Here is a 22,715-nt window from a genome sequence, read left to right on the forward strand (position 1 = left end):
CTGTCAGAACCGGCCCTGAACACCATCATCTCTCGGTCCACATCTGCTCTGTCAGAACCGGCCCTGAACACCGTCCTCTCTCAGTCCACATCTGCTCTGTCAGAACCGGGCCTGAACACAGTCATCTCTCGGTCCACATTTGCTCTGTCAGAACCGGCCCTGAACACCGTCATCTCTCAGTCCACATCTGCTCTGTCAGAACCGGCCCTGAACACCATCATCTCTCGGTCCACATCTGCTCTGTCAGAACCGGCCCTGAACACCGTCATCTCTCAGTCCACATCTGCTCTGTCAGAACCGGCCCTGATCACCGTCCTCTCTCAGTCCACATCTGCTCTGTCAGAACCGGCCCTGAACACCGTCATCTCTCGGTCCACATCTGCTCTGTCAGAACCGGCCCTGAACACCGTCATCTCTCAGTCCACATCTGCTCTGTCAGAACCGGCCCTGAACACCATCATCTCTCGGTCCACATCTGCTCTGTCAGAACCGGCCCTGAACACCATCATCTCTCGGTCCACATCTGCTCTGTCAGAACCGGCCCTGAACACCATCATCTCTCGGTCCACATCTGCTCTGTCAGAACCGGCCCTGAACACCGTCATCTCTCGGTCCACATCTGCTCTGTCAGAACCGGCCCTGAACACCGTCCTCTCTCAGTCCACATCTGCTCTGTCAGAACCGGCCCTGAACACCATCATCTCTCAGTCCACATCTGCTCTGTCAGAACCGGCCCTGAACACCGTCATCTCTCAGTCCACATCTGCTCTGTCAGAACCGGCCCTGAACACCGTCATCTCTCGGTCCACATCTGCTCTGTCAGAACCGGCCCTGAACACCGTCATCTCTCAGTCCACATCTGCTCTGTCAGAACCGGCCCTGATCACCGTCCTCTCTCAGTCCACATCTGCTCTGTCAGAACCGGCCCTGAACACCGTCATCTCTCAGTCCACATCTGCTCTGTCAGAACCGGCCCTGATCACCGTCCTCTCTCAGTCCACATCTGCTCTGTCAGAACCGGCCCTGAACACCGTCATCTCTCGGTCCACATCTGCTCTGTCAGAACCGGCCCTGAACACCGTCATCTCTCAGTCCACATCTGCTCTGTCAGAACCGGCCCTGAACACCATCATCTCTCAGTCCACATCTGCTCTGTCAGAACCGGCCCTGAACACCATCATCTCTCGGTCCACATCTGCTCTGTCAGAACCGGCCCTGAACACCATCATCTCTCGGTCCACATCTGCTCTGTCAGAACCGGCCCTGAACACCGTCCTCTCTCAGTCCACATCTGCTCTGTCAGAACCGGCCCTGAACACCGTCATCTCTCGGTCCACATCTGCTCTGTCAGAACCGGCCCTGAACACCGTCATCTCTCGGTCCACATCTGCTGTGTCAGAACCGGCCCTGAACACCGTCATCTCTCTGTCAGAACCGGCCCTGAACACCGTCCTCTCTCGGTCCACATCTGCTCTGTCAGAACCGGCCCTGAACACCATCATCTCTCGGTCCACATCTGCTCTGTCAGAACCGGCCCTGAACACCGTCATCTCTCAGTCCACATCTGCTCTGTCAGAACCGGCCCTGAACACCATCATCTCTCTGTCCACATCTGCTCTCTCAGAACCGGCCCTGAACACCGTCATCTCTCAGTCCATATCTGCTCTGTCAGAACCGGCCATGAACACCGTCCTCTCTCGGTCCACATCTGCTCTGTCAGAACCGGCCCTGAACACCATCATCTCTCAGTCCACATCTGCTCTGTCAGAACCGGCCCTGAACACCGTCATCTCTCAGTCCACATCTGCTCTGTCAGAACCGGCCCTGAACACCATCATCTCTCAGTCCACATCTGCTCTGTCAGAACCGGCCCTGAACACCGTCCTCTGTCTGTCAGAACCGGCCCTGAACACCGTCATCTCTCAGTCCACATCTGCTCTGTCAGAACCGGCCCTGAACACCGTCATCTTTCTGTCCACATCTGCTCTGTCAGAACCGGCCCTGAACACCGTCATCTCTCAGTCCACATCTGCTCTGTCAGAACCGGCCCTGAACACCATCATCTCTCGGTCCACATCTGCTCTGTCAGAACCGGCCCTGAACACCGTCATCTCTCGGTCCACATCTGCTCTGTCAGAACCGGCCCTGAACACCGTCATCTCTCGGTCCACATCTGCTCTGTCAGAACCGGCCCTGAACACCGTCATCTCTCGGTCCACATCTGCTCTGTCAGAACCGGGCCTGAACACAGTCATCTCTCGGTCCACATTTGCTCTGTCAGAACCGGCCCTGAACACCGTCATCTCTCGGTCCACATCTGCTCTGTCAGAACCGGCCCTGAACACCGTCATCTCTCGGTCCACATCTGCTCTGTCAGAACCGGCCCTGAACACCGTCATCTCTCGGTCCACATCTGCTCTGTCAGAACCGGCCATGAACACCGTCCTCTCTCAGTCCACATCTGCTCTGTCAGAACCGGCCATGAACACCGTCCTCTCTCGGTCCACATCTGCTCTGTCAGAACCGGCCCTGAACACCGTCCTCTCTCAGTCCACATCTGCTCTGTCAGAACCGGCCCTGAACACCATCATCTCTCGGTCCACATCTGCTCTGTCAGAACCGGCCCTGAACACCGTCATCTCTCTGTCAGAACCGGCCCTGAACACCGTCATCTCTCAGTCCACATCTGCTCTGTCAGAACCGGCCCTGAACACCATCATCTCTCGGTCCACATCTGCTCTGTCAGAACCGGCCCTGAACACCGTCATCTCTCGGTCCACATCTGCTCTGTCAGAACCGGCCCTGAACACCGTCATCTCTCGGTCCACATCTGCTCTGTCAGAACCGGCCCTGAACACCGTCATCTCTCGGTCCACATCTGCTCTGTCAGAACCGGCCATGAACACCGTCCTCTCTCAGTCCACATCTGCTCTGTCAGAACCGGCCATGAACACCGTCCTCTCTCGGTCCACATCAGCTCTGTCAGAACCGGCCCTGAACACCGTCCTCTCTCAGTCCACATCTGCTCTGTCAGAACCGGCCCTGAACACCATCATCTCTCGGTCCACATCTGCTCTGTCAGAACCGGCCCTGAACACCTTCATCTCTCTGTCAGAACTGGCCCTGAACACCGTCATCTCTCGGTCCACATCTGCTCTGTCAGAACCGGCCCTGAACACCATCATCTCTCGGTCCACATCTGCTCTGTCAGAACCGGCCCTGAACACCGTCATCTCTCGGTCCACATCTGCTCTGTCAGAACCGGCCCTGATCACCGTCCTCTCTCAGTCCACATCTGCTCTGTCAGAACCGGCCCTGAACACCGTCATCTCTCGGTCCACATCTGCTCTCTCAGAACCGGCCCTGAACACCGTCATCTCTCAGTCCACATCTGCTCTGTCAGAACCGGCCCTGAACACCGTCATCTCTCAGTCCACATCTGCTCTGTCAGAACCGGCCCTGAACACCGTCATCTCTCGGTCCACATCTGCTCTGTCAGAACCGGCCCTGAACACCGTCATCTCTCTGTCCACATCTGCTCTGTCAGAACCGGCCCTGATCACCGTCCTCTCTCAGTCCACATCTGCTCTGTCAGAACCGGCCCTGAACACCGTCATCTCTCGGTCCACATCTGCTCTGTCAGAACCGGCCCTGAACACCGTTATCTCTCAGTCCACATCTGCTCTGTCAGAACCGGCCCTGAACACCATCATCTCTCGGTCCACATCTGCTCTGTCAGAACCGGCCCTGAACACCATCATCTCTCGGTCCACATCTGCTCTGTCAGAACCGGCCCTGAACACCATCATCTCTCAGTCCACATCTGCTCTGTCAGAACCGGCCCTGAACACCATCATCTCTCGGTCCACATCTGCTCTGTCAGAACCGGCCCTGAACACCGTCATCTCTCGGTCCACATCTGCTCTGTCAGAACCGGCCCTGAACACCGTCATCTCTCAGTCCACATCTGCTCTGTCAGAACCGGCCCTAACCACCGTCATCTCTCAGTCCACATCTGCTCTGTCAGAACCGGCCCTGAACACCGTCATCTCTCGGTCCACATCTGCTCTGTCAGAACCGGCCCTGAACACCGTCATCTCTCGGTCCACATCTGCTCTGTCAGAACCGGTCTCTACTGTTGGTGATGGAGAACGTGAACCGAAGTGTCCACATGCTCTTCGTGAAGATCGGGTTCATTTCTGTTGTAGTCAAGTCATTTGATTAATCAAATCCCCCAAAAAACAGCAATGAATGCTGGTTATGAAATGAAAAACAGAGATAGAATCACACAATTATCAAAAATAAAATTAATGTATTAGAATATAATTAAAAATTATAATACATAAGCACAAATGTACAGACACTGTTGATAATTTTATGCATATGATATGTATACATTTGAAGGGAATTTATTTGAGAGTATTTCTGAGAGTATTTGAACAATCAAATAAAACAGCATTAATGAGTGCATCTATAGATCCATTTAAGGCTCAACATATCCTGATGTGTCACTGTGATCTTGCAAAATACGTTTGATATGAGGAGTGTGACTCAATCCTTTTTTTTTCTTCTTTTTTTTTTTTTATTAACTTCAATTTCAGAAAAGGGTACAAATCACAAATAACTAAACAAAATATACATAACAGTATACAAAAATACAACACACAAAAATAATACAATGTCAGGGGAAGAGTGTGACTCAATCCTTCGATCGCTGGTTCTTACGCAATGGCGTCATGTGCCGTGGCCCCGCCCCCTCGCAGGCTCGTGCCCCTGCTCTCCTGCGCATGCGCTGTCGCCAGAAGCTGAGTCTCTCTGTGTTTGTGTGTGTGTGTTCGGCACCGGTATAAAAGCTCTCGGTGGTGTTTCTCGATCATCATGTCTTTGTCACCGGATAAACGGAGAAAGATGGAGTCTGCGCTCGAGCAGATCAAGAAATACACGGTGGTCGTCGCAGACACCGGAGACTTCAACGGTAAATGCCTTCCGTTAATTAATCTGGCGTGAGTTTACTTCTGCTCGTGCGTGACTTCATTAATCCTCGAACCTGTTGACAGACAGAGTTTATCAACTCTCTAATCCACGAGCATGCTGTCTGTTCACAGAAAACTACAAATGTCGTTCTCTTCATTTTCCTCCGAAGAAAAAAGTTTGGTCGTTATTGGTTAATGATTGCTAGGTGAAGTTAATCTGCATTGAGGAACTGGCGCTTTCGCAATTTTGCTACAGTTTTTTCCAGACTATTGTCTTCAGTTAGCGGAACTGATTGATAATAATATATGCATGAGTAATTAGGAACCAGTTAAATTAGTCAGATCTGTGAAAAACATGTGATTCCTCCCGGTAATTGGTTTAATGTAGCAAACCAAATCGACTGGGTAGGAAAAATACTGGTGTGGTGTCGGAGACCCGGAAGTGCTGGCGGACACGCCTCATCTTATGAATATTAAGCAGTCGGAGACGGCCAACCTGATTGGCCGAGAGGCAGAGCTTAGTAATGAGCGCTAGTCACCCGACGAATTACCCAAGCTTTATTAATATTAATCATTTTACGTGTAAGCGTGAGCGGCTTAATTCATGTTTATGGGTTTGGCTGCCTTTATATTTTTGCTAGAAGGAAGTAAATGATTTCCGCAAAAAAACATGAAAACAGAAATGATCAGTTAAAATAAAAATATTAACTTTTTAATGACACAAAACCCCACGAATACTGATGTAAAGCCTTATTTTCACTCACACATACTGTTGTACAGACGTTTTATTTGGATATGTTTTTCACATATGTAAACACTGTTGACAGGCAGACTTGACTTGTGAGTTTGAGTTGCCAGAGTACACAGTAAGACGGATTACCCCTAGGGTTGCCAACCGTTCCGTATAATACGGAATCGTTCCGTATTTGACACATAAAAGGCTTGTTCCGTATTGAACTGATACGGAACGCACTTTGTTCCGTATTTTTGAGAATCAATTCAGTGCAAATCCATGACAGACGCATAGCTTCTAATATATATGCCAGACAGACTATGATGAATGAACGAAGACCCCCTGCTATAATGGCAAATTCGGGGACTTGGCGCCCCCTTGACGGGCTGACGTGTAATGACGTAGAGTTGGCTCATTGGTCGCACGTCAGAGGCGCCCGCGCCATTGGATGTGCAGTTGCCGCAGCGCAGCCTGAGCGAGCCAGACGCTCAATGTGCAAGCTGTGCAGCTGCAAATGCATTTTACAGTCTTCAGTAAATCGAGTAAAATGTGTTTCCGAAGACATTTGTAGGCTATGATAAGAAAAACTACTAAAATTTTTTTTTTTTTTACATTTTTTGCACCGGAAAGAACATTCTAGAAGTCTAATTCTATTGAATAAGTTCGCACAAGGCTACAGAAAACTGTTGTGTTTATTTTTCTTCAAATGCAGTCTAAGCCGATGAGTTTCGAATGTTATATGTTGTTTTTGGTTAAGTTAAAAAATAAAACGTATTATAATCTAAACAAATACATGGTTCATTTTTGGCAAAATGATCATGATAGCCTTTATATATCTGTGTGGTTAAGTCTTGTATATTGAATAAGCCTACTTTGCTATTCTATAAATATATAGGCCTAATAAGTTGTATTATAATATGATATAAAATGTATGAATTTCAGGGAGCATGTCACTACCAATTATTCCTTACCGTTCCTTATTTCCATTTCAGAAAGTTGGCAACCCTAATTACCCCTAACTATTTGCTAGTTGCTCATACTAGTTCTAAAGGTGATGATACACAGGGCAACTTTTTGAGCAATGTTGCTGGGCAATCTTGCCGAGCGATTGTTGCTTGGGCACTTTCCCATTGAAAATGGATAATAAAGTTATATCTGAATAATTTAGATCAGTCGTGGGCCCTATGTCTCATCTGGTTGCCCGTTAACAGTAACATTGCCCTGCAACATTGCTCAAAAAGTTGCCCTGTGTATCATCACCTTAAGACGCGGTCTTAAAGGGGTGGTTGGTTGCGATTGAACTTTTTTCATTTTAAATAGTGTGTAATTTTGCTGTTGGTGCATGAACAGTATAAGTTGCTGTGCTGAAAGTTCAACGTAAGCAGAGATATCGTCTTTTAAAAATCAGGAAAGTTTAATGCCTACAAAAACGACTCGAATGGGACTACAACGAGATACTTCCCGGGTTTTACACGTAACTAACCCATAAATTTACATCAACCCTCCCGAGTCCGGAATATGCACTAAAGGGGGCGTGGCCATATTTCTGCGGCTTTGTCGAGGAGGAAGAGTTCTAGCGGAGAGCTGTAGCCCTGCCGTCGAAAGTGTGTTATGTTCACCCAGCTGTCTGTCAGGTCTTCTGTGTTCGGGCTTCCCACAGACGCTGTAGTTCGTCAACAATGGCTAAAAATTATGTTTGATTATGTTCCTGAAAAAGGGCTGGGCAACGATTAATCGCAATTAATCGCATCCAAAATGAAAGTTTGTGTTTACATAATATATGTGTGTGGAGTGTGTATAATTATTTTGTATATATAAATACACACAAATGCATGTATATATTTATACATAATTAATATTTTATATATAAATATTTGATATATTAATAACACATTTTTCTTAAATATATACATGCATGTGTGTGTATTTATATGTATATATATATATAATAATTATACACACTACACACACATATATTATGTAAACACAAACTTTCATTTTGGATGCGATTAATGGTTGCCCAGCCCTATTAAAATCGTAATTTAGCTCTCTGTGCTGCGCATTTACGGAAGACAGCTTCCACAATCTCCACGAATTCAATGCCGGATTCAACAAGAAACTGTTATTAAAACACGAAGCAGTTCCAACTTTAAAACCAGAGGCAGCAGTTGTTGGGCCACAACCTTTAAGTAAGACTTAATAATTTTAAATGTATTTGCATGTATAATTTCAGACGTAAGGTTTTAGTTTTATCAAGGACGTAAACAAACAGCGCTGGCTTTAGTAGCCACTTAGTTATGCTATTTCGTGTGTCTATGACATTCGCGTACAAACATTTCGGACCTGAATTTGTAATTATGTACTAATTTTGAAAATGTATTTTCCATGTATTCTTTATGACGTAATTTTTCGATCTGATCAAGAACGTAAACCAATGCCAACGCTGTTTGTTTATGGTAGCCAGTTAGTTTGATGCTATTTTGTGTATAAGACAAACGTGTATAAAGTTCAAATAATTATATGTAATCGCAACAGCAAACTTCAGCTGCTGTTATCAGTGTACAGTATGGTTTTAACACAGTTGCCACATGTACACCTAAAGAAAACGATACACTGAGTAAACTAAGTTTTGTGAATAGATAAACGGTTGTTCATTGTATCGATAAAACAATAACTTTAAAAAAAAACGGTATTACTCAGTCATTTATTCAGTTATATTAAATGTTTAATCAGGAGAAAACCGTATCTCTAAAGCTAACAAGCAGCAGTAGCATTTTCAAGTAACAGCATATCAAAATTCTTATATAATAATAGTAGAATAGAATAATAATAATAAAAATGTACCATTCAGAAACGTTTTGTAAGAGCCGTGTTTGGGGAGGTTCTGCTTGACTCTCGTCATCGCCGCTTTCTGGGTCTGATTCAGGCTCAAACTGATACGGCAGTATCGACACCATTATTTTCACTTGACCGGAGCACATGCAACTTTCGCCCGTAAAGGTAATGGGCGTGAAGTTTCCGGACAACATGCGGACACCGTTTAGCCAATTACAACACACCGACCCAACTAACCAATCTGAGCCCATTGCCTGTTTCTGAGGGAGTGGTTTCATAGTCAACCGGTCGTTCAAATGACAGAGGAGAAAGCGGCTTACAATAAAGGTGAAATTTATGAAAAATAAGCCTTTAAAAAAAAAAAAAAACACGAAGACATGTTATATTGCACCCAATAAACACAATCATGCAAAGAAAACCACCCCTTTAACATAATGGCTATGTTTATGGCCCCAGTCCAGTCTAGTGTTGTCAAAGTACAGACTTCGGTACCAAAATGTAACTATACCAGCATTTCCCTCTAGCATTTTGAGCGCTGTTGAACTGACTCCTAAACACCTCTGGTTGGCCATTGAGTCGAGTCCAGTACATTCATTCAGAACGTCCCTGTAACCGTGTCCAGGACACAGAATGAGGGATGAAGTCCACAGTATTCAGTGTTGGATGAGTCGGGTGGCTGTAACTTGCATCAGATTCTGTTGCCTAAGACTGTCTTGTGAAACTCAACACTGCCGATCAGTGATTTCAATGTTTGTTTTTACACAAGGACAAGCATTGCATTAAACTCCCCTTTGTGTCTTTCTGCATTGTCATGATGATCAGGCAGTTGATCCTGAAAACTATGAATATACACACAGCCAGACACAAATGGGACTGTGTTAAATGAGTCATGAATTGAGAAATATATTTTTCCTTTATCTTTTGAAGAGGTCATTGCACTGTAAAAACATCTAGTTTCAGAGCTCAAAACTTCCTCGTTAGTCCAAAAACAGCTTTTATTGAAACCAAGCTCAGAAAACGACTCCTTCCGGATTTGATCACATTATGAGGTAATAATCGTGCGACTAGAGACGCCTCTGCAGAATCAGATCGACGCCCACTTCTACATCATCGCGTCTTTGGCCCCGCCCACTGGCTCGTTAGTGAGATGAGAGAGATAAAGGATCACTGGACTAGAAATAACATTACCTTCCAAAGGATCCTGATGCTAGGAATGTGCTTATTTTCAACGAGGTGAAAGTCGTTTGTTTATGCGGTTCATTCACTGTGGATTCTTTGGTAAATCAGTTGCAATTTCGGTGCAGGCTTTTTACTGTAAGATCTGGACCCGATAGTAATCCCACAACATGCAAGTTAACGTGTTCATTCTAATGCCTGAGAATGTAAAAAATGTTTTTCATAATAAATAAATTAATCAAAATAAATTCTCATTTTACACAAAATAATTTTTCTCATCAGCAATTTTAAATTTCGGCTCTGCAGCGGCTGACCACTAGAGGGGCCATGGGGAGCAGAAGTTCAGTGACGTCACACAACTGTGCTTTCACTCTATGGCTGCGCTCAAAGCTTGTCATTTTACAACTATTCAGTGTTTTTAAACGGATGTTTTTTCTTTTTTAGGTTTCAGACTTTTAAGTACTAGCAAAACAATACAGCTATAGTTTGTAAAATACACACTGGTGTCTATGGAAGCAGCAGTAACAATCCATTCAAATATAATTTGCCGAGGTGTTTTATGAATATCAGATTCACTCACTGCCTCACTGCCCTCACTCACTCACTGCCCTCCCTCACTCACTCACTGCCCTCACTCACTCACTCACTGCCCTCCCTCACTCACTCACTGCCCTCACTCACTCACTGCCCTCCCTCACTCACTGCCCTCACTCACTCACTCACTCACTGCCCTCACTCACTCACTCACTCACTGCCCTCACTCACTCACTCACTCACTGCCCTCACTCACTCACTCACTCACTCACTCACTCACTCACTCACTCACTGCCCTCCCTCACTCACTCACTGCCCTCCCTCACTCACTCACTCACTCACTGCCCTCACTCACTCACTCACTCACTCACTCACTCACTCACTCACTCACTCACTGCCCTCACTCACTCACTCACTGCCCTCCCTCACTCACTCACTGCCCTCACTCACTCACTGCCCTCCCTCACTCACTGCCCTCACTCACTCACTCACTCACTGCCCTCACTCACTCACTCACTCACTGCCCTCACTCACTCACTCACTGCCCTCACTCACTCACTGCCCTCACTCACTCACTCACTGCCCTCACTCACTCACTGCCCTCACTCACTCACTCACTCACTCACTCCCTCACTCACTGCCCTCACTCACTCACTCACTCACTGCCCTCACTCACTCACTCACTGCCCTCACTCACTCACTCACTCACTCCCTCACTCACTGCCCTCACTCACTCACTCACTCACTGCCCTCACTCACTCACTCACTCACTGCCCTCACTCACTCACTCACTCACTCACTCCCTCACTCACTGCCCTCACTCACTCACTCACTGCCCTCACTCACTCACTCACTCACTCACTGCCCTCACTCACTCACTCACTCACTCACTCCCTCACTCACTGCCCTCACTCACTCACTGCCCTCACTCACTCACTCACTGCCCTCACTCACTCACTCACTGCCCTCACTCACTCACTGCCCTCACTCACTCACTCACTCACTCACTCACTCACTCACTCCCCTCACTCACTCACTCCCCTCACTCACTCACTCACTCACTGCCCTCACTCACTCACTCACTCACTGCCCTCACTCACTCACTGCCCTCACTCACTCACTCACTCACTCACTGCCCTCACTCACTCACTGCCCTCACTCACTCACTGCCCTCACTCACTCACTCACACACTCACTGCCCTCACTCACTCACTCACACACTCACTGCCCTCACTCACACACTCACTGCCCTCACTCACTGCCCTCACTCACTCACTGCCCTCACTCACTGACTCACTCACTGCCCTCACTCACTCACTGCCCTCACTCACTGCCCTCACTCACTCACTGCCCTCACTCACTGACTCACTCACTGCCCTCACTCACTCACTGCCCTCACTCACTGCCCTCACTCACTCACTGCCCTCACTCACTGACTCACTCACTGCCCTCACTCACTCACACACTCACTGCCCTCACTCACTCACACACTCACTCACTGCCCTCACTGCCCTCACTCACTGCCCTCACTCACTCCCTCACTGCCCTCACTCACTCACTCACTGCCCTCACTCACTCACTCACTCACTGCCCTCACTCACTCACTCACTCACTCACTCACTCACTCACTCACTGCCCTCACTCACTCACTCACTCACTCACTCACTCACTCACTCACTCACTCACTCACTCACTCACTGCCCTCACTCACTCACTCACTCACTCACTCACTCACTCACTCACTCACTCACTCACTCACTGCCCTCACTCACTCACTCACTCACTCACTCACTCACTCACTCACTGCCCTCACTCACTCACTCACTCACTGCCCTCACTCACTCACTCACTCACCACAACCTTAGCTGACAGATTCTGAACGACCGTTGACTGTGTGTCTCGGCTAGCGCAGGGTAAATCTCGCACAGTAAAACTCATTAAGTGATTATGCGCTAAAGGATTACGGTGTGAATTCACCTATTGTCTGTGTGGGTGTTTTATTACTCAACTCCTATTCATCGGCTCAGATTATGTTCAGGCAAAGCCTCATAAACCTGAACAACTAGATTTTAGTTGACAGTTCTCCAGAATCATCTTTGTTGCCAAAGATGCTGAACAATGAGTCCATATCAGTTAAAGATGTCATGCTGTATGTAACGGTAAATGTTTTGAACCAGAAATCCTTTGTTGCACCAGCTGTGATCGCACTCCTTTTAATTGACCTAGCATACACGGATATCAGCTTCTTATAATGTCTGGTCAATATATCATCTGCTGCTGTTATCATCATCTGCTGCTGTTTATGTGAGCACAGGAGATCAGGTCCACTGTTGCTTTAATCTGTCATGTTTCCCCTCGCAGCGATCGAGGAGTACAAGCCTCAGGACGCCACGACTAACCCGTCGCTCATTCTGGCCGCCGCTAAGATGCCCAGTTACCAGCACCTGGTGGACCAGGCCATGAAACACGCCATGGCTAACGGCGGGTGAGAACATGCCTGTCATTTCCTCTGACCGTGGGCAGGATTCACTGCGCTCGCTTCGTCCCTGTTGAATGGGTGCTAGAAATGGGACTGTTGTGGACATGTTATATAGTTTCTTACAGATCTAATATTCATTATACAATTTCAGGACTGAGGAAGAGCAGGTGACCAGTGCCATGGACAAGCTGTTTGTAAGCTTTGGTCTGGAAATCCTGAAGAAGGTTCCAGGCCGGGTCTCCACTGAAGTCGATGCCAGGTAAGAGTCGGGTGATGCCACATGATCTGCACTAGTGCCGCCACATGACCTGCACACACTAGCGCCATCAGAGCTTGTGGATTCGGCCAATCGTGGAACAGTTGTGTCGTCATCAGAGCTCGTGGATTCGGCCAATCGTGGAACAGCTATGCCGTCATCAGGGCTGCGTTCAGCCCCGACAAACCGCTGCACAACGTTTTTTAAACCGAAACGGTGATTCGTTGAACACACTGCTCTGATGACGCAAGAGTTGCAACTATGGCAGCTGAGAAGGCCATTCTTTGTGTTCTTTGTGAAGAATTTTCAGAGCCTGATGAAGTCGGTATAAATATGTGTTTAATACTACAAAATATGCCCGATGTTACAGTTACTGCACTTGCCGCCCAGAACACAAGAGAACATCCCAGTCGAGTGAAGGGAATTGTGGAAACTGAAATGGAAGCACACTACCTAATTCAGACTAAAGCACATCTATTTAGCCTCACATACTGACTTTATTTATAGTTCATTTTAATACCCTGTATTTTCTTTCTCATTTTTAGGAAAAGCACTTAATTACCATTGTTTATTTCTATACCAAATATCATACACTTGCAATGAAGCTAAAAATATAAACAACTACATCATTATGTTGATAACCTATATTTTTACAATAAAAATACGACAAACATGTCTTCTAATATCCTCAGTTGTTGCGTATACCGAGCTGCATCGAACACATTTGTAAATTACTTTCCTTGAACCTATTGTGCGTGTTCACTTTAATACCGCGTGCTTTATATGCATGTTGCTGCTGATTGCACTGCAGTTCTGACACACCCACCAAACAAGAGAAAACGTATCTCAAATCCCGTTGCACACCGTTTCCAGGAAACATGACGTTCAACCCCAGGAACCGTAGCAAAACGTTGCGCACTGTTTTGAACTTGAACGTGCCTCTGAGCTCGTGGATTCGGCCAATCGTGGAACAGCTATGTCGTCATCAGAGCTCGCGGATTCGGCCAATCGTGGAACAGCTGTGTCGTCATCAGAGCTCCTGAAGTCGCTCTGGAGAAGCTGCGCTGGCTGACTCCGATATGGTCTTATACAGATAATACAGATTGTATCAAAGCAGCTTCACAGTGATAACATGAAAATAATACAACAAAGTTTGTTTCTAGAAGAAAATTGCGTCATCGTCCACCTTAAGGCAGATCAATAATATAGTTGAATATTATATTAAATGTCTCAAGTCGGACACAATTTCTAACTGGTATGCACTGCTTTAAGTCCGCCACTGAAACGCTGCTTCATGAAGCTTCAAAGATTGACGAATCTTCATGTCAGCAAACAAAGCATTAAAGTCTTCCTAAAAAAGTGCATTAGATAATGGATGACATTTCTTAGCATTCATATGTACATTAACAAATAAGCTTTTAATCATTGTACAAGAGTTGTTAAAATCATTTGTAGATTTCAAAAAAGTGCATGATCATATGAGTTGAAAATGTACTGACACTTGTAAGCATTTTAATTTACATGAAATAATGATCTGTTAATCATTATGTAATGTGTATTAAGTTCATTAGTAAATTTTAGCAAGCTCATTATCTTATTTATCTTATTTCTAGCTTTGTGAATGTGTATGAACTAATGATCTGTTAGGCATTACATAATATTTGTTAATGATTTATTAATGAAAGTTATTATAAAGTGTTACTGCACTAACATCCATTTCATGATTTTTACGCTAGCATCTGGTACCCACTGGACGCATTATTAATGCACAAAATTAATAGTGTTTTTGTCATAAGATGCTGCTTAATGGCAGGTGATGTTTGATTTCCAGGCTGTCCTTTGATAAAGAGGCGATGGTGTCTCGTGCCCGAAGGCTCATCTCTCTTTACGAGGAGGCAGGAGTCGCTAAAGAGCGCATTCTCATCAAACTCTCCTCCACATGGGAGGGCATTCAGGCCGGACTGTGAGTGTTCACTACAGCTTATAAGATGATGGTGTTACACACTGTTGCTCCGGTGTGTTGTCTTGATGACCGCACACATGGTGTGAAAGCTAATTCATCAAATGCACCTGTATTATTAATAAACGGGGTGAGAGCAAGTCTGCTGACGTCTGTGTGTTTGACTGTTTGTCAGGGAGTTGGAGGAGAAACACGGGATCCATTGCAACATGACTCTGCTGTTTTCCTTCGCCCAGGCAGTGGCATGTGCCGAGGCCCGCGTCACACTCATCTCCCCGTTCGTGGGACGAATCCTGGACTGGTACAAGGAAAACACAGACCACAAAAACTACGAGCCACATGAAGACCCAGGTATGTTCTCAGATAATAGTTCAGAGAGAAACATTCAACATATTGTGTTGTTGATGTCTAAATATCACGACAAAAAGCACAAACCGGCATAATCGGATTGAAACGTGCGTCCTCAGACCTCTCTCTCAGGCCAGACCTCTCTCTCAGACCAGACCTCTCTCAGACCTCTCTCTCTCTCAGGCCAGACCTCTCTCTCTCAGGCCAGACCTCTCTCTCTCAGGCCAGACCTCTCTCTCTCAGGCCAGACCTCTCTCTCTCAGGCCAGACCTCTCTCTCTCAGGCCAGACCTCTCTCTCTCAGGCCAGACCTCTCTCTCTCAGGCCAGACCTCTCTCTCTCAGGCCAGACCTCTCTCTCTCAGGCCAGACCTCTCTCTCAGACCAGACCTCTCTCTCAGGCCAGACCTCTCTCTCTCAGGCCAGACCTCTCTCTCTCAGGCCAGACCTCTCTCTCTCAGGCCAGACCTCTCTCTCTCAGGCCAGACCTCTCTCTCTCAGGCCAGACCTCTCTCTCTCAGGCCAGACCTCTCTCTCAAGATAGACCTCTCTCTCAGGCCAGACCTCTCTCTCAGGGCAGACCTCTCTCTCAGGGCAGACCTCTCTCTCAGGCCAGACCTCTCTCTCAGGCCAGACCTCTCTCTCAGGCCAGACCTCTCTCTCTCAGGCCAGACCTCTCTCTCAGGCCAGACCTCTCTCTCAAGATAGACCTCTCTCTCAGGCCAGACCTCTCTCTCAGGGCAGACCTCTCTCTCAGGCCAGACCTCTCTCTCAGGCCAGACCTCTCTCTCTCAGGCCAGACCTCTCTCTCTCAGGCCAGACCTCTCTCTCAGGCCAGACCTCTCTCTCAAGATAGACCTCTCTCTCAGGCCAGACCTCTCTCTCAGGCCAGACCTCTCTCTCAGGGCAGACCTCTCTCTCAGGGCAGACCTCTCTCTCAGGCCAGACCTCTCTCTCAGGCCAGACCTCTCTCTCAGGGCAGACCTCTCTCTCAGGGCAGACCTCTCTCTCAGGCCAGACCTCTCTCTCAGGGCAGACCTCTCTCTCAGGGCAGACCTCTCTCTCAGGGCAGACCTCTTTCTCAGGCCAGACCTCTCTCTCAGGCCAGACCTCTCTCTCAGGCCAGACCTCTCTCTCAGGGCAGACCTCTCTCTCAGACCAGACCTCTCTCTCAGACCAGACCTCTCTCTCAGACCAGACCTCTCTCTCTCAGGCCAGACCTCTCTCTCTCAGGCCAGACCTCTCTCTCTCAGGGCAGACCTCTCTCTCAGGCCAGACCTCTCTCTCAGGCCAGACCTCTCTCTCAGGGCAGACCTCTCTCTCTCAGGGCAGACCTCTCTCTCTCAGGCCAGAGCTCTCTCTCTCAGGCCAGACCTCTCTCTCAGGGCAGACCTCTCTCTCAGGGCAGACCTCTCTCTCAGGGCAGACCTCTCTCTCAGGGCAGACCTCTCTCTCAGGGCAGACCTCTCTCTCAGGGCAGACCTCTCTCTCAGGGCAGACCTCTCTCTCAGGCCAGACCTCTCTCTCTCAGGCCAGACCTCTCTCTCTCAGGCCAGACCTCTCTCTCTCAGGCCAGACCTCTCTCTCAGGCCAGACCTCTCTCTCAGGGCAGACCTCTCTCTCAGACCAGACCTCTCTCTCAGGCCAGACCTCTCTCTCAGGCCAGACCTCTCTCTCAGGGCAGACCTCTCTCTCAGGGCAGACCTCTCTCTCAGGGCAGACCTCTCTCTCAGGCCAGACCTCTCTCTCAGGGCAGACCTCTCTCTCAGGGCAGACCTCTCTCTCAGGCCAGACCTCTCTCTCAGGGCAGACCTCTCTCTCAGGGCAGACCTCTCTCTCAGGGCAGACCTCTCTCTCAGGCCAGACCTCTCTCTCAGGCCAGACCTCTCTCTCAGGGCAGACCTCTCTCTCAGGGCAGACCTCTCTCTCTCAGGGCAGACCTCTCTCTCAGACCAGACCTCTCTCTCAGACCAGACCTCTCTATCTCAGGCCAGACCTCTCTATCTCAGGCCAGACCTCTCTATCTCAGACCAGACCTCTCTATCTCAGGCCAGACCTCTCTATCTCAGGCCAGACCTCTCTCTCTCAGGCCAGACCTCTCTATCTCAGGCCAGACCTCTCTCTCAGGGCAGACCTCTCTATCTCAGGCCAGACCTCTCTATCTCAGGCCAGACCTCTCTCTCAGGGCAGACCTCTCTATCTCAGGCCAGACCTCTCTATCTCAGGCCAGACCTCTCTCTCTCAGGCCAGACCTCTCTCTCTCAGGGCAGACCTCTCTCTCAGGCCAGACCTCTCTCTCAGGGCAGACCTCTCTCTCTCAGGGCAGACCTCTCTCTCTCAGGCCAGACCTCTCTCTCTCAGGCCAGACCTCTCTCTCTCAGGCCAGACCTCTCTCTCAGGCCAGACCTCTCTCTCTCAGGCCAGACCTCTCTCTCAGACCAGACCTCTCTCTCAGACCAGACCTCTCTCTCAGACCAGACCTCTCTCTCAGGCCAGACCTCTCTCTCAGGCCAGACCTCTCTCTCAGGGCAGACCTCTCTCTCAGGGCAGACCTCTCTCTCAGGCCAGACCTCTCTCTCTCAGGCCAGACCTCTCTCTCTCAGGCCAGACCTCTCTCTCTCAGGCCAGACCTCTCTCTCAGGGCAGACCTCTCTCTCAGGCCAGACCTCTCTCTCAGGGCAGACCTCTCTCTCAGGGCAGACCTCTCTCTCAGACCAGACCTCTCTCTCAGGCCAGACCTCTCTCTCAGGCCAGACCTCTCTCTCAGGGCAGACCTCTCTCTCAGGGCAGACCTCTCTCTCAGGCCAGACCTCTCTCTCAGGGCAGACCTCTCTCTCAGGGCAGACCTCTCTCTCAGGGCAGACCTCTCTCTCAGGGCAGACCTCTCTCTCAGGGCAGACCTCTCTCTCAGGCCAGACCTCTCTCTCAGGCCACTCTCTCTCAGGCCAGACCTCTCTCTCAGGCCAGACCTCTCTCTCAGGCCAGACCTCTCTCTCAGGGCAGACCTCTCTCTCAGGGCAGACCTCTCTCTCTCAGGGCAGACCTCTCTCTCAGACCAGACCTCTCTCTCAGACCAGACCTCTCTATCTCAGGCCAGACCTCTCTATCTCAGGCCAGACCTCTCTATCTCAGGCCAGACCTCTCTATCTCAGGCCAGACCTCTCTATCTCAGGCCAGACCTCTCTATCTCAGGCCAGACCTCTCTCTCTCAGGCCAGACCTCTCTATCTCAGGCCAGACCTCTCTATCTCAGGGCAGACCTCTCTATCTCAGGCCAGACCTCTCTATCTCAGGCCAGACCTCTCTCTCAGGGCAGACCTCTCTATCTCAGGCCAGACCTCTCTATCTCAGGCCAGACCTCTCTCTCTCAGGCCAGACCTCTCTCTCTCAGGGCAGACCTCTCTCTCAGGCCAGACCTCTCTCTCAGGGCAGACCTCTCTCTCTCAGGGCAGACCTCTCTCTCTCAGGGCAGACCTCTCTCTCTCAGGCCAGACCTCTCTCTCTCAGGCCAGACCTCTCTCTCAGGGCAGACCTCTCTCTCAGGCCAGACCTCTCTCTCAGGGCAGACCTCTCTCTCAGACCAGACCTCTCTCTCAGACCAGACCTCTCTCTCAGGCCAGACCTCTCTCTCAGACCGGACCAGACCTCTCTCTCAGACCGGACCAGACCTCTCTCTCAGACCGGACCAGACCTCTCTCTCAGACCGGACCAGACCTCTCTCTCAGACCGGACCAGACCTCTCTCTCAGACCGGACCAGACCTCTCTCTCAGACCGGACCAGACCTCTCTCTCAGACCGGACCAGACCTCTCTCTCAGACCGGACCAGACCTCTCTCTCAGACCGGACCAGACCTCTCTCTCAGACCGGACCAGACCTCTCTCTCAGACCGGACCAGACCTCTCTCTCAGACCGGACCAGACCTCTCTCTCAGGCCAGACCTCTCTCTCAGGGCAGACCTCTCTCTCAGGGCAGACCTCTCTCTCAGGGCAGACCTCTCTCTCAGGGCAGACCTCTCTCTCAGGGCAGACCTCTCTCTCAGGGCAGACCTCTCTCTCAGGGCAGACCTCTCTCTCAGGGCAGACCTCTCTCTCAGGGCAGACCTCTCTCTCAGGGCCAGACCTCTCTCTCTCAGGGCCAGACCTCTCTCTCTCAGGGCAGACCTCTCTCTCTCAGGGCAGACCTCTCTCTCTCAGGCCAGACCTCTCTCTCTCAGGCCAGACCTCTCTCTCTCAGGCCAGACCTCTCTCTCTCAGGCCAGACCTCTCTCTCTCAGGCCAGACCTCTCTCTCTCAGGCCAGACCTCTCTCTCTCAGGCCAGACCTCTCTCTCTCAGGCCAGACCTCTCTCTCTCAGGGCAGACCTCTCTCTCTCAGGCCAGACCTCTCTCTCTCAGGCCAGACCTCTCTCTCTCAGGCCAGACCTCTCTCTCTCAGGCCAGACCTCTCTCTCAGGGCAGACCTCTCTCTCAGGGCCAGACCTCTCTCTCTCAGGGCAGACCTCTCTCTCTCAGGGCAGACCTCTCTCTCAGACCAGACCTCTCTCTCAGGCCAGACGTGTCAGTGTGTTCGCCTGCTCGAGATCAAGGCAACAGTCTGAAACGCTCAATCTAATCTCCACACAGACAAGAGTTCAACAGCAGGCAAAGTGACCGTAATGAGTTTGTGCTGTCAGACCATTAATTTTTTTCATAAGTCAAACTTCAAAGATGGAGAGATTAGAGAAAGCAATGGATGCTGTGATATTTCCGTGTGCTTTAGACCCGTCCGGCATGTGACCAAGTTTCTGCAGAGATTTCTGGATTTTCATGTGCCGTTTCAAGGCTGTCTGTGCTAAACTCCTGTGAAGCGTCCTACGTGTGTGTCTCTGTTCACTCCACTGGCCATGTCTCTCTCAGGTGTGCAGAGTGTCACCAAGATCTACAACTACTATAAGAAGTTCAACTACGGGACGGTGGTGATGGGTGCCTCCTTCAGGAACACAGGGGAAGTGAAGGCGCTCGCCGGCTGTGATCTCCTCACCATCTCTCCTGGGCTTCTGGGTGAACTGAGCCAAGACCACAGCGCAGTCAAGTGTTCCCTCACGCCACAGGGAGGTGAGACACACACACACACACACACACACACACACACACCACAGCGCAGTCAGGTGTTCCCTCACGCCACAGGGAGGTGAGACACACACACACACACACCACAGCGCAGTCAGGTGTTCCCTCACGCCACAGTGAAGTGTACACACACACACACACACACACACACACGTTTACCGAGCCTGATCTTGTTTTCAGCGAAGGACTGTGATCTGGAGAAGATCCACCTGGATGAGAAGAGTTTCCGCTGGCTCCACAACGAGGACCGGATGGCCGTGGAGAAACTCTCTGACGGGATCCGCAAGTTTGCTGCCGACGCCGTGAAACTGGAGGCCATGATCAAGGTGCAAAAACACACTTCTGCTTTTCCTACGGTTTTCCTTTATTTGAGTCTAGGGGTGTTTCTGTTTGTCATCTTTAAAGTAGCAACATTTGCAGAATACAGAAATAATGCATGTTTGTTAAATGTGATGCTTTTATGACTGTTGGCAGTCTGCTATCTTGCTATATTATGAGATTTTTAAACCCATTGATGAGGGACCATATTAAACATGAATGTTTACACGTTATTCAGGTGATGTGGGCCTCAGCATATGCAACAATTTCTTTCCTGTATGTTTCAGGAGAGGATGTTTAATGTGAAGAACGGAAAGTAGTGAAGAGGGAGACGCTTTTGAGGACCACACCCTTCACTCCCGATCTGACCTCTGATTGGCCGGTTTCGCTGCACTCTTTGCTGTGACCGACTGTCAGCCTGCGGTTTATAAGTCATGCACATTTTAATAGAAAACTAATGGTGTGCTCAGATTAAACTAAACCCAGACTAACTCCCAGCAGATTTGGTGCGGTTACTGTAGGACCAATGGCTTTGAAGTTGGCTGTAGCTTTAATAGTTTGTCAACCATTTCTATTTCTATAAAATTCACATGGGAATGTGCATCAGTATTTTCTATCCAGCAACCCATACGTTCTGAGGATGAAAAATGTGGATCTCGTATCTGTCATTAAAACATCTTTCTTCATCGAAGTGCTTCATTCCAGTTTGCTGAAAGCTTATATAAGGTTTTTTTTCTCTCTCTCTCTTTAATTTGTTGGGTCAAATGGCCTCAATCAGATCATAAGCTCTGAAATCAAGACGTCTCTTTAACTGACTTCAGCACAAGGTTTTGAGTGTAAATAGCCAGTTTACAAGCATGTGTTTTCAGATATGGTCTTGTTATAGGAGATAATTCCTCGGCTCTACCATTGATAAAAGTGTAATGGCCGAGTTAGATCACGTGTGCTTTCACAACCAATCACATTATAGCCTTGACATGATTTGTACAACAGTCAATTACTTTGATTTTGGTTGAAACCAGTCCTGTTACCCTTAGTTTGTTTAACTAGCTTCATGGTAAGAGTCCTCAGTAACATTTAGAAACATAAATAGCATAATTATTCTTATGGAGTAAATTAAACAACACTTTTTTTGTTGGAACTGCAACATAAAACATGGTTTGGATTGTAATAAGTTTATAATCCAGTGTCTCGGGACGTATGAGGCGAAACACCTGCACAGATCAGGACACACACACACACACACACACACACACACTCACTCTCTCACACACACTCGCTAGCATTAGCTGTATGTCTTTGGGTTGTGAGGGAAACCCAACACAATGAAAACTCCAGGCTTCAGCTGAGACGAACCAGAAGAATGACAATATGCTTATTTGGTTCAAATTAAAAGTTCATTCAGATGGTAATTACAATATTACATAATGTTTGTAATACATGTTAAAATATCAAATTATCTAAATAGTAAATTTAAATATTCAAACTCCTGGTATTTAGTGAGAGCCATATAAACCTAAGAAAAACATTAGGTGACACAGCAGTGGTCAGAACAGAGTAAATAAACTATTATTCTATTGATGTCTCCTAATAGAGGTGTTGGTTCGTATGGGAATTAAATGACCACACAGCCCTGGAGTTTGTTTAAAAACAAAAGGTCATTCGGCCAAGAATTTTCTTGATAGACAAGGGGGAAAACACCAACAGTTTTTGATCCAGAAGGCAATTAAACTTCTACCGCCCATAAATGCTGAAATCATGTCGCTAAAGACATATATACTTATATCTACTACAGAAAACACCTAGCAACTTTAAACTCAGTGGAAAATTGACCAAGGAAGTAGTCTAGGACACTTATAAGAAATACCACGGTGTGTGTTTATGTGTGTGAGACCGAAACCGGCTGATCTGAAACATGAGCTCAAGTGTTGCTCAACAAGATGCAAAGAACAAACGGCTTCACGGCTGGGAAATGTTTTCTCCTCATACGTGTTCTCA

At 48.3% G+C, this 22,715-nt stretch overlaps 1 protein-coding gene across 1 annotated transcript; it reads left to right on the top strand.

The window, feature by feature from the left end:
- The first annotated feature begins 4,797 nt into the window (after window positions 1-4,797).
- taldo1 (transaldolase 1) lies at window positions 4,798-21,136 on the top strand. Its single transcript, XM_056272222.1, has 8 exons — window positions 4,798-4,975; window positions 12,613-12,736; window positions 12,882-12,989; window positions 14,818-14,949; window positions 15,122-15,297; window positions 20,187-20,384; window positions 20,580-20,725; window positions 21,005-21,136. The coding sequence occupies exons 1-8, from the start codon at window positions 4,879-4,881 to the stop codon at window positions 21,035-21,037; spliced, it is 1,014 nt and encodes a 337-aa protein (XP_056128197.1). The 5' UTR covers window positions 4,798-4,878; the 3' UTR covers window positions 21,038-21,136.
- The last annotated feature ends 1,579 nt before the right edge of the window (window positions 21,137-22,715 follow it).

Source organism: Rhinichthys klamathensis, unplaced genomic scaffold (assembly GCF_029890125.1).
Source record: "Rhinichthys klamathensis goyatoka isolate OS25496 unplaced genomic scaffold, OSU_Roscu_1.1 h1tg000332l_1, whole genome shotgun sequence".
Lineage (NCBI taxonomy): Eukaryota > Metazoa > Chordata > Actinopteri > Cypriniformes > Leuciscidae > Rhinichthys > Rhinichthys klamathensis.

Bases quoted from the DNA above. Each gene is read 5' to 3' on its own strand.
- taldo1 (XM_056272222.1), top strand. From the start codon at position 4,879: ATGTCTTTGTCACCGGATAAACGGAGAAAGATGGAGTCTGCGCTCGAG. The intron at 4,976-12,612 runs GTAAATGCCTTC...TTCCCCTCGCAG, and splicing joins AGACACCGGAGACTTCAACG to CGATCGAGGAGTACAAGCCT. The intron at 14,950-15,121 runs GTGAGTGTTCAC...ACTGTTTGTCAG, and splicing joins GAGGGCATTCAGGCCGGACT to GGAGTTGGAGGAGAAACACG.